This window comes from Leopardus geoffroyi, chromosome A1 (genome assembly GCF_018350155.1).
Source record: "Leopardus geoffroyi isolate Oge1 chromosome A1, O.geoffroyi_Oge1_pat1.0, whole genome shotgun sequence".
Taxonomy (NCBI): domain Eukaryota; kingdom Metazoa; phylum Chordata; class Mammalia; order Carnivora; family Felidae; genus Leopardus; species Leopardus geoffroyi.
In genome coordinates this window covers 23,266,457-23,278,820 of record NC_059326.1, presented here as the reverse complement: position 1 = coordinate 23,278,820, position 12,364 = coordinate 23,266,457, and the positions used below count along the sequence as shown (strand labels likewise).

General features: G+C 37.4%; 1 protein-coding gene across 3 annotated transcripts in view; it reads right to left on the bottom strand.

Annotated features, from left to right (window-relative positions):
* The window catches only part of SUCLA2 (succinate-CoA ligase ADP-forming subunit beta), a 52,891-nt gene that overhangs the window by 5,488 nt on the left and 35,039 nt on the right, over nt 1–12,364 (bottom strand). For 2 of the 3 annotated variants that reach the window (XM_045476253.1, XM_045476242.1), the window contains exons 7-11: nt 11,762–11,923; nt 11,524–11,666; nt 6,381–6,501; nt 5,836–5,924; nt 2,768–3,550 (exon numbers count right to left, since the gene is read on the bottom strand). In XM_045476253.1, the coding sequence (XP_045332209.1) occupies nt 3,476–3,550; nt 5,836–5,924; nt 6,381–6,501; nt 11,524–11,666; nt 11,762–11,923 (590 nt within the window). In that variant the 3' untranslated portion in view covers nt 2,768–3,475. Of the gene's footprint in view, nt 1–2,767; nt 3,551–5,835; nt 5,925–6,380; nt 6,502–11,502; nt 11,667–11,761; nt 11,924–12,364 lie in introns of those variants that run through there. The other variant, XM_045476263.1, reaches the window with a different exon arrangement.

The window sequence follows — 12,364 nt, the reverse complement described above, 5'->3', positions numbered from 1 at the left end:
GTACACTTGCCCCCTAGCCTGCTAACATTTACGCCCAAGCTCTTAACATTTCTTTAAACAGAATTCTGAGTGCCTGGGTGGTTCAGTCGGTTAAGCGGCCGACTTCGGCTCAGGTCATGATCTTACAGCTCAAAGGCTTAGGAGTTTGAGCCCCACATTGGGCTCTGTGCTGACAGCTCACAGCCTGTGTCTCCCTCTCTCTCTGCCCCTCCCCTGCTCATGTTCTGTATCTCTCTCTCTCTCAAAAATAAATAAACATTTTTTAAAATTTTTAAATAAAATTCTTAGCCAGGCAGAAACAACTCACCAAAATATTTTTTAAAAATTAAAAACTTCAATGTCCTGCTAAGGTTGTTGGGGTTGTACTGCCTGTTTGCCTGCCTTCCTTTTTCTTTTTCTTTCTTCCCTCCTTCCCTTTGTTTTTATTGTAACACGTCCCCCTCCCCCCGCTTAATGTGTGGATTTCTAAAATCCCATCAGCTACAAAGTATGAATATCTATCAGGCTTGGTATCCTAGGTTCTGCTGTAAGGCTGATATCATAGTCAAAATTGGTTATATTCTTTGTAGAAAGTAGTCGTTTATATGGATTTACTCAACTGTAACAGAAAGAATTCACATGTTAAAGTAGGCTTTTTTTCACGCAAAGCAGGTAGGGCTGTAGGGACGGAAGTATCAAGCCTGTAAAAAGAATATTCAAGGGTGAAGTGACGCTTCGGGGAAGCAGTGGGAGGGTGTCCAAGTAGCCACCAGGCAGTTGTTTCAACTCCCACATCCTCCACACCATTACACTGCAGTCATTCTTACCAAGCTGTCACATCCTGTTTCAGTTCCACTAGATACTGTTTCAATTCCACAGACTTCTTGGCTGTATTTGCCACCGTTGATCACTCTATCCTAGAAACAGTTCATTCCTTGCCTTCCCTGATAAACGTTCCTGTGGTTCTCCTGGGACCACCACTGAGGCAGGGTTTCCCCATGCCAGCCAAGGCACTCTCCTTATCAGGGCCGCAAGCGCCAGAAGCCTTCCCAGCTCCCAGATTCTCCTCACTACCTCAGTCTTAGCTCCAAGTTAACTCAGCAACCAACCTGCTCCTTCAGGTTCCCAGCGTTAAGTGGTGATGGTTTTAAAATATGTTGATAAACTCTTTGATACTTCTCCCTTCAAGAATGGAGCTGAATTCCCCTCCTCTTGTGGACTGGACTCAGTGACTCATTTCTAACAAAGAGGGTGGCAGAAGTGACAATGAAATGAGAACACAAAAGGGGGACACCTTGGTGGCTCAGTTGGTTAAGCAGCCAACTTTGGCTCAGGTCATGATCTCCCGGTCTGTGGGCTGGAGCCCCGCATCAGGCTCTGTGCTGACAGCTCAGAGCCTGGAGCCTGCTTCGGAATCTGCGTCTCCCTCTCTCTCTATCCCTCTCCTACTCATGCTCTGTCTCTCTCGCTCTCAAAAATAAACAAACATAAAAAAAATTTTAAAAAGAACACAAAAGGAATCGTGGCTTCCAACCCTTGTTCACTTGGATCACTTGCTCTGGGTGAAGCCAGCTGCCATGTCACAAGGATGTTAAAGCAGCCTTGTCAACAGGCCCACATGGGGAGAAACCGAGGCCTTTGGCCAACAGCCATGTGAGTGAGCCATCTTGTAAGTAGGTCCTCTAACCCTAGTCAAGCCTTCAAATGACTATGGCAGCAAAACCACCTAAACTGCTTCCAAATCACGGACCCACTGAAACTATGAGGTAAGTGTTGTCTGAAAATCACTACATTTTAGGGCCATCTATCATGCAAGTCTAGATAACTGAAACACTAGTATTACCCACAGCCTATGTTATATCCTCTCCAAAATACCAAGCATTGTTTTAAAATCCTGACTAGACCCCAACTAATACAAAATGCCAATCTCTTCTCATCATTGGCTAGCATTCTTTGGAATATTTTTTTTTTTTTAATTAAAAGCCAAAGTTTTGGACTTTTAATTATAACTTTATCACAACTTTCAATAGTTTTATGGCTCTAATTTAGTCTCTTAATATATGAGCAAGAAAGACTAATAGATAATGATATATGTATAGTTACCTATTCTCTTTATATAATTTTTCTCCTTTCTCCTTCCCCCTCCACCACCCATTCTCCTTCTCTATGTCTCCCTTTCCCCACTAAATAATTCTAGTCAGGATGAGAAAGGAGCTAAGGAAACTGAGATACACTGAAATTTAAAAACTTGTCCAAAGTCTTATAGGTAGTAAGTAAGGGAGCCAAGATTCAAACCAGACAGACTGCTTTCAAATTCTGTGCTCATAATCACTATGCTATGCAGTCTCTCATAGTGTGTGTGTGTAATGATCACATATTAAGAACATCAAAATAGGTAGAAGTCCTTATATTCACCAGTATGGTTACATAGTCATTGCTGGACTGATTTTTCCTTCCATGGTATCTACACAGTTAATCACATGATATGAACACTGTTAACAGTTAAATATCAACTGTTCTAAGCAATGAACAAAAGCTTGATACATACACACACAAGGACACAAAGGAAAACATGTTTGTGTTTTTTTTTAAAGAAAGTACTAGATGATTCACACATAAATATCAGAATTCAAGGGAAATATTTGTAGGTAGCTCCATAATATGTAATGTCATGCCCCAGTACGTGATCTACAAATCAGTTCCTTGGAGATGTTTAGTGCAATGATGAACACATCACCGTCTACTGTGTTTACTTAGAAAAGGAAAAAGAAAAAAAAAAAAACATTAATCCGAGTTACACTGAGAGATTTTTATTAACTTAAACTGACATTATTAATTTTGTCTGCCAAGTCCTTAGTGAATATACCTTTTATTTGATATAAACCTACAGGTTCTTATCAATACCACAGGATCATGAAAACTTACAGTAATCAGTGTTTTGTAATGGTTAAAACAATGTTCAAATAACAAGTTACTTCACTGAAATACTTAAAAAGAATATTTTGGGGAGTGTTTGAAGGCTCTGTTTATAAATAGTAATTGATATATTTAGATAGGTATTTGGTTCTGAAGATAAACACTTCTTATATAAAACATTGTTTTAATACATTGCTCTACTAATGAGGCTAAATTACATATATTTCTAGAGCTAAAGAATAAAGCTTTATCTTCATATTTATTTTATTCATAGGACTCTTATCACTGAAGAATGTTGTATCTAACAATAAACTGGCATACTGCGAGTGACATTCCATAGAAGTAAAAAAGAAGGTTGCAACAAAAAAAAGAGATCACTGCGTTACACATTCTTTATACAAAGAGCCCACTCTGAACAGAGAATTAAATGCAGAGCAAATGCTTTTAAAAGTTTTTGTGCCGAGCTGGCAATTACAATCTCCACACAATCAAGAGAAAAGGAACAATAATAATACAGAACACAGTATTTTTAACGATTATATCACATTTAAAACCTTCAGCCATCCTCTGGGTTCTCAGATCAGATTGGCAAATGAAATTTCACATCCACTTGGGCTTGCTTGGCTAAGGTCACTATTTCAGAGAGCTTTACAACCTGAAAGGAAAACACAAAGCATCTTTTATCTCTTCACGAAATCATAAAATGAGAACTACTGATGAATGTGAAATTAATGCACATTAAGTCTTTTTCATTTAAAACATCTGGGCTATTCTGACATTGTTATAAATCACTTCACACTCTTACAAGCATTTGCCACTCTTGAAGGATAGTCAAATCTGACACTATTCACAACTCATGCCTCAGTTCAATACTTACTGATTTTATATATATTCTGATTGAAGATGTATATATATTTTATAGATATTCCAATTGAATACATATGTGTGATATATGTATATAAACCTTTTTTATTGCTTAAATTTTTTTCTCTTTTAAAGATAGAAACTGTAATTGTCTTAGCTAGATGCCACACAATGCAAAGCACATCTCAATAAAAATCTGTTTCGGGGCGCCTGGGTGGCACAGTCGGTTAAGCGTCCGACTTCAGCCAGGTCACGATCTCGTGGTCCGTGAGTTCGAGCCCCGCGTCGGGCTCTGGGCTGATGGCTCAGAGCCTGGAGCCTGTTTCCGATTCTGTGTCTCCCTCTCTCTCTGCCCCTCCCCCGTTCATGCTCTGTCTCTCTCTGTCTCAAAAATAAATAAACGTTAAAAAAAAAAAAAAATTTAAAAAAATAAAAAAAAATAAATAAAATAAAAATCTGTTTAAATAATATGTACACACCTTAACTTGCAATATTGGGATAGGAGCTTGGGTGGAGTTAGTTAGTATTTTACTTTTCATCAAGCTGAATTGCAATGTTGTCTCTATAATCTAAGACTAACCAGCTGGTACCATACAAAACATTACACAGAATAAACATGTGAAAAAACAAACAACAAATTCAGCTTCTCTCCTGCCCAAGAGAGTAGTAAAGAGAAGTTTTTGAAGTTAGGCCCCTTGGGTTCAGATTCCATTCCGATACATATGATGTGATCTTGATGAATAATTTATTTAGCCTCTGTTTCCACATCTATAAAACCAGAAATTATATAACCACATTTGTAATGAGATAATACCTGCAGAGGAAGCTTAGCATTGCATGCACAAAAAGCAATAAATGGCAGCAGCCGCTACTATCATCATCATCACCATATTATCATCTATACTATTATAACCTCCATAATCTCATAGTCAGAAGAAAAACACTAGTCACAAATTAAACCACCTGCTCACTTTTATCTGTCAGGGGTCTATTTAATCAAGATTCTATTGATTCTTCTACTTTCTTTCCATGTCCACAAAGCTTTCTGGAACACCTTCTGTCTACCATTTCTTTGCTCAAAATCTTAAACTCAAGATTAAGTGTAAGTCCCTGTGTCACTAAAGTGCAATTGATTTTTATTTACCAGTGAGTACTTTCCCAAAGTATGTCCCAAAGAAGGACAAAAGACCTTTATTATTTTTACAAAATTGTAACATACTAACTTAGCAAATCTCAAAAGCCTATTGCTGATTAAACCATATAGCCCCAGAGTATTCCGTAAAATGTCTATAAACAAAGGTAGGAAAGAATCAAAAGTTCTCATTTTCAAAACACCTTTATGTCTACTATGGAGTGTGCTTCAAGATAGGTTATTAAGTAAAAAAAGTGAGGTGAAATACATATTACCATCAAATAATGTGAGAAATGTAGACAGACAAACACACACAGATACATACACACACACACACACACACACATCATGTACACACACATTATTTGCTTATCATTTTAAAAATTGGAAGGATGAACTAAAGACCTCTTTTAAAAAGTGGTTATGTGTGGGGAAAGAAGAAACAGGGAATGAGTATAAAAGCTAGATTCTCTGAATATACCTTGTTTTATAGTTTTGACTTTAGAACCACGCAATATCTATATAATATAAAACAAAAAATCCTTTAAAAATAAATTAATTATGGGTGCCTGGGTGGTTCAGTCAGTTAAGCATCCAACTCGACTTCAGCTCAGGTCATGAACCAGTGCTGTGGGATTGAGCCCAGGGCTGGCTGAGGCTCAGTGCTAAGCATGGTGCCTGTTTAAGACTCTCTCTCTCCTGCTCCCTCTACCCCTCCCCACCCCCACCTTCCACGTGCATATATGTGCGCACTCTCTGTCAAATAAATAAATAAGTAAATAAATAAATAAATAAATAAATAAAACTTAGATTCTAAAATGAACAGGCTAATATTGCTAATAATGAGTGTTTTAGCTGCATATTAGGAGCACTGGACCCCTTACACCTATCATCCATCTTACACACTTCGCAAATCTGTCCCTAGATTAGCATAGCCTGCTTACCATTTTAGCAGCTTCATCCAAGTCATCACAAGCAAGAATTTTAAGTCCACTGTCTGTTATCAGGGCCTTAGCATCATCAACTCTTGTACCTGGAAATGATTTATGCAAATATAAAGATGTTTTAAATATTTACACAAAATCATTTAAAATGTCTGTCACAATATGAAATTTCAACATAGGAGTACTTCCATTATTTAATATAAATGCTTCTAAAACCAAAGAAAATACTGTAAAAGTCCAGAGTTACCTCATGAAATATCTTGGTTTACCATGTCAATGGTAACTCAGGAAAGTCAGAATTCAAAACAAAGCACAACGAATAAATCATGTGCCAAATTATACCAAGCAAAACTATAAATATTTTTGCCCCAATGTCAGAATTTGTTTTAAACCCACATTTAAAAAAATTCCTATTACATAACATTTTTATTTGAAAGACATAGCTATTTGAAAACTGTATTTTAAATGAACTGAACTCCTTGGAATTAGGAACTTTTAAACAATTCGAGTTCAAGGAACAACTGCAAGATATCTTTTACACTCACCTTGTAACCGTACCACAATCGGTATTTTAATTTCCAAATCCTTTACTGCCATAACGATACCCTGTGCAATAACATCACACCGCATGATTCCTCCAAAAATGTTAACCAGAATAGCCAGTACCTGTGAATAAAATGCTTTTTGTAGATTAAAACTTAAAAACCAAGGAGTAGGTATCCTTCCTTCCCAAGAAAATACTAGTGTCTGTGCCTTAGGATACAAATTAATTCCATGGTAACATTTTCAGATCAAACCATCATACTCTCCGTACTCTCATCACTAAAATTTATGCAGCCCACCACCCACCAGAACTTATTCTCCCCAAGCTGGGTAATTTCAATGCTTGGCTCATATTCTCTAGTCTCCTCCCATATGACAAAGACTTCCGGACTGCATTTACTCGTTTTCTATTAAGCATAGCCATACACCACACCAACAAGACTGCCCCAGATCATGATTTAAGATAATGTCACATGCAAGATCTCCAATTTAGTGTTCACTACCTGACTATCATTCGTTCTTCATTTATCCCCATCAACTCAACCAATTTCTCACACAAAGCAGAACCTCAAAATCACTCAACTTCTCCTGAATACCCACTCCTGGCTACACTTCACATCCAAACCTCAAGGCCCGTTTGGATCAGCATTCTTTCATCATCACTGATAAGTCTGAATCACTGTTCTTTGATCATTTCCTCCCCCCAAATCTTTGTTATTTCTTAAAGAGTCTTAGTTCAGGAATACCTGGGTGGCTCAGTTGAGTGAGTGCCAGACTCTTGGTTTCAGCTGAGGTCACGATCTCACAGTTCATGAGTTCAAGCCCCCCATTGGGCTCGCTGCTGTCAGCATGGAGCCTGCTTCAGATCCCGTGTCCCCTCTCTCTCTACCCCTCTCCCACCCATGCTCTCTCTCTCTCTCTCAAAAATAAAACATTAGAAAAACAAACAAAAAAAAGTCTTCATTCACCTATACCAGAGCTTCCAACTAGTGAGCTACAAATGATACAAATGGGTTACAGACATACCAAGATATTGTTCCCCTCTACCCTTTGGGCAGCTAGGAAGGTTCTGGGACAGCTAGTGCCTCTGGGCCAGTGGTCTCTGACTATAAGCAACCTTCTCTATCGCCTATACCCCTTTGAAATATCATCTTCTGTGAATGACAGGACATTAAAAAGGTTGAAAAACACTGAACAATGCTATCTATTCCTTATCTTTACCACTCTTATTTCTAGACCTTTAAGAAATGAAGAAACAGACTAGAATTCATAATGACCTTAGCACCCTCTTATCTCCCTCCCTCCCACCTCATCCTGCATAGCTTCAATGCATACCACAAGCATCATCTAACACTCTGGACTTAAAGTTATTAGATCTCTACCATGTCACTTTTACCTCCAGTCCATTTCAACTAATTACCACCAAAGCCAAATCCTTGACTTGACCAGAATGAATGTTTCTAGAATATCAGCTATGTAAATCACACTCTGCTTAACCTCCTCTCCTTGTGCCTATTATCTCTAACTCCATCAAAACCCAGTCTTTTCCTCTTAAAAGCCTCTACTCCCTGAACCTTGTTCTAATTCCCAGAACTCTTCAGCAGATCTGACTTTCTTCACTACCGAGCCCAGAACCTGTGGCTGAGCAATACAATGATACTGTTAGCTGCATGCTTAATTCCTCCATACCCTACCTCTGTCAAGACCAGTATGCCTCTGCCATCCCTTCAAAGAGTGCACCATTGGATGATTTCAACCAATCAGTTTACTCATTCCAACTTCAAGGAAAAGCAAAAAAAATGAGAACAACAACAACAACCCTGATACACTAGCATAACCTGAAGGGTGGCACAATCATGACTCTTCATCAGCAACCCTTTCTCTAGTGGTCTGTCTCATACATCTCACTTCCCTCCTAAGTCTCCTATCCCACTTCATGGACTCTAATTTTTAACACGTGATCTTCCTTTCTCCAATGACACCTCAAGGAGAGAGTTGAAAACTAATCTCATCCCCTAATTACTGTGTTGTATCTTCCCAGGCCTTCACTCTGTTGACTATACTCACTCTCTTCTTCATCCTCAAATCTCTTCTCTCTCCAGCTAGAAACAGCTCATCTTCCTGGTCTTCTAAACAAACAAGCAAACAAACACACACTAAATAGCTCTCCTCAACCCCACCTCCATTCAAATGCTAACACTATGTTCTTCTGTGCCTTCAGAAAAAGTACCCTGAAAACGTAATCTTGCCTGGATGACTCCATTCCCTCAATTCCTGATCACAGTTCAACCCATTACAACCTGGTCTCTGCCCCCTTCTCCCCTACTGTTCTTGCTAGGGTTCCCAATCATCAGTTCAATCCTTACTCTGCCTGATCACTCCTACAGATGGACACTACTGCCCATCCCTTACTTCTCAAAACCCTCCACCTTGCCCTTGGATGTCACCGCTTTCTCCTGATCAGCAACTATCTGTCAGTTTCTTTTTTCTCTTTTATTGGGTCTTCCTTCTCTATTCAATCCTTCATCTGGGAGGGTGGGGAGGGGAGGAGAAGGGGAGAAGGTTCCACTCTTGGTTTCCTCATCTCACTCACATGGGTCATGTTACCAACTCCTAACACTTCAACTTTTCTCACAGTGCTGAGGACTGTCAAATATACATCCAACCATTATAGGAAGTATAGTATCCTTACCACTGCCTGCTAGATACAGTCACCACAACCCAAACTTAACACATTCATTCAGAAATACCTATTTCTCTACTTTGCCTCTGACAGCACAAAAGGTATCACCACCCAATGATTCCCTCCAACCAAAAGTCCTAAAGTTAACCTAACCAACCCTTCTCCATGGCCTCCCAACACAAAAAGGGGGAAAAATGAATTTAATGATTCTATTTCAGAAATGCCTCTAAATCAGGTTTCTTTGCTTTATTCTTACTGACACTGCCTTTGTCCAGGACTTCTTAATATTTTTGAACGAGTAGGTATAACAACCAAATTGATCTCTCCTGACAGTGCCTCTCTTCTCTCCATTTCACCCTATAGTAGCAGAGTTACTTTCTTTTAAACATATATTAATATTACATGTTTAATATAATTATTATATATAACTATAACATATAATATATAATAATTATATAATTATAATTAAATATATATTAAGTCATATATACAATTAATAAATAAAGAGAAAGGGGATGGAGATATATACATACACGCACACACACACATATATATGATATATATATGATATATATGGACTAGGGTAAGGGGGTTAAAATCCAAATTCCCTAACTACAGATAACAGAGATCTTTACAGTGTGGTCTCAATTGCCAACATTAATCATTCATTCCAATAATGCTATATTCTTATGCATAAGCATCTTCCCATTCCATAAACACAGTGGTCTTCTTTGGACTCTACATGCCTTTGTATATTCTTCCTCTTGCCTAACTCATTCAATTTCTCAAGACAGCTCAAGGAATCATTCATTCAGTGAAGGCCACCCTGATTCTCCCAGTTACTGGCTCAGTCTTCTGTTCTTCCACAGCACTACACTCACTTTATCACCCCAGTCAGACTATAAATACCTTGAGCAAAGTAACCATGTATTCCCAAATGCCAAGTACAGTGTCCAACACAAAGAGACATGGTAAGTATACAGCTACTTCAATGCTATCTACATTGTCTCCCTAGGTTCCTGGCCTGTTTCCAACTCCAATGCCCTTCCTGTCAGCCCACAACACTGGAAGTCTTCATATGCTTTATTCTTGTCCCTAGGCCCTAAAAGCCATACCTAGAAAAGTAATTAGAATTTTAGTTCACGTTAGTAAGTATTCAACAGTTAAATAATTAGATAATACTCTGCTTTTTAGAGTTTATGCCAAAAGAAGCTACAGAAATATGGTTCTAATAAGATTTGTTTACTTTTTTGAACAGTTATTAAACAAGGGAAATAAAGCACTTTTATTTCTCATTTTAGTTCAATGCTTTTTGTAAAACTAAATATGGCAAATAATTCCATAGGCTCAAAGAATGGTAAATTAAATTTTTAAAAACAATTCTAGAGTCTAACATCACAAGTAAAATGTACATTGTCGGCATCATCAATAATAAATATTTATCAATGACCTCTGTGTACTAAGCATTATTCCAGCCACAGGAAAAGGAAAGAGTAAGAAATTATCCTTACCAATGAGGAATTCTCAGTTCTAAATTCAGTAAAACTAGTTCTAAGGTAGCCACTATCTTATTTTTCTATTAAGTCTTACAAAACCCACATTGGTCACATAGTAGATATACTTCTTTAAAAAATGATCGATAATATGTCTATCTTTTGGATCATGTTTCACATCTCTTGTGTTCTGATAATCATTTATAAAGTCAGAGTTCTAACTTATGGCATATCTACATATGACAGATTTATGCAAACATTAAAATGAGTGTTTTACAAGCACACCATAGTAAATGGAAAAAGTGGCTCAAAATATGTTAGCCAAAAAATTCAAAATATGTATTTTGAAAGATATATATGAATGAGTGAACTTGATGGCATGTGAATTATATCTTAATAAAGTTGTTTCTATAAAAATATATATGCAAATAAAGTTGTTTCTATAAAAATATATATGCAAACAAGAAGAGAGAGAAAGGAAAATAGGAAGTGTGTGTATGAGAAATTTTGTGTGTGTGTGTGTGTGTGTGTGTGTGTGTGTGCGCGTGCGCATGTGTGTGAAATATACAAGAACAAACAAGTCAAGAAAAAATGATCAAGTCAATAGTAACAAAAATTACCTGTGAATAGAATTTAAAATAATTTTAATTTTCTTGTTTGTAGCTTTGTAGATTTTTGAGATTTCTGGGCTTTTATGGTCAACTAGCATCTCCAGAATTTTTCCACAGGAATGGCTTCTACACCAGATCACTACCATTTATAGTATTACCTAATACCATCTAATATATCTTCATCTTGTTTTCTAAATTAGAGTGGGAATCTTTATCTTTTTTTTCTAGTTAACTTTTATTGCACTGATTTCAGGAGCTTTTTACAAACTAGTGATGTCTTTTTGAATTATAACGGTATACTCTTATAATGACCACATCTACTAATTAATCAAATTACTTCTCGTCATTCGAATTTTACCTTTTTATCTGAAGTGATAAGCTTAAATGCTTCTGTTACTTGATGGACTGTAGCACCACCACCAACATCAAGAAAGTTCGCTGGAGTCCCTCCATGAAGTTTTATTATATCCATTGTGGCCATAGCCAAACCAGCACCATTTACTATCAAGAGGGGAAAATGATTTGTATAAACAACAGACCCAGAGAAAACAAACTAAGCTCAGCCAATCCAACTTTAACATAAAAACACACAGTACCTAGACAGCCTATATTTCCATCAAGGCCAATGTAGTTCAGATCTGCCTTAGCTGCATCTTTGTCCCTTTCGTCTTCCTGGGTCCAGTCCTGTAAGTCAAAGATTTTCTTCTGACGATAAGCTGAATTAGAATCAAAATTAATCTTTGCATCCATGCACAGCACTGTGAAAGGAAGAAAAAGAAAGTGATCTTAATTTCAAGACAGACACAATACACTAACCAATAATAGTTCTTAGTTTAGGGGAAAATTAGGCTTTGTTATTTATTGAAAGTATTTCAATTTATGTTCACAATGCATTCAAACTGTTTATTAAAAAAGAATATTTGGGAATTAAACCTGCCCCATCAAAGTTAGTAGTTCCACACCCACCCTAGGCAGATAACAGATAAAAGAGAAAAAAAAGTCCACTTCAAAAACACTTAAAATTTGTTTTAAAATTGCCAAAAATTAACCATCCATGCACCTGGCTAATCCCGTCACTTGCACCCTGGACCCCACTCCCTCTCGCTTACTCAGACACATTGTTCTGGCAATTCTACCTTTCCTGCATTATAAAGTGCCCCCCCTTTACCTACTGGCTAAATCCCAACAACTTGCAAAAA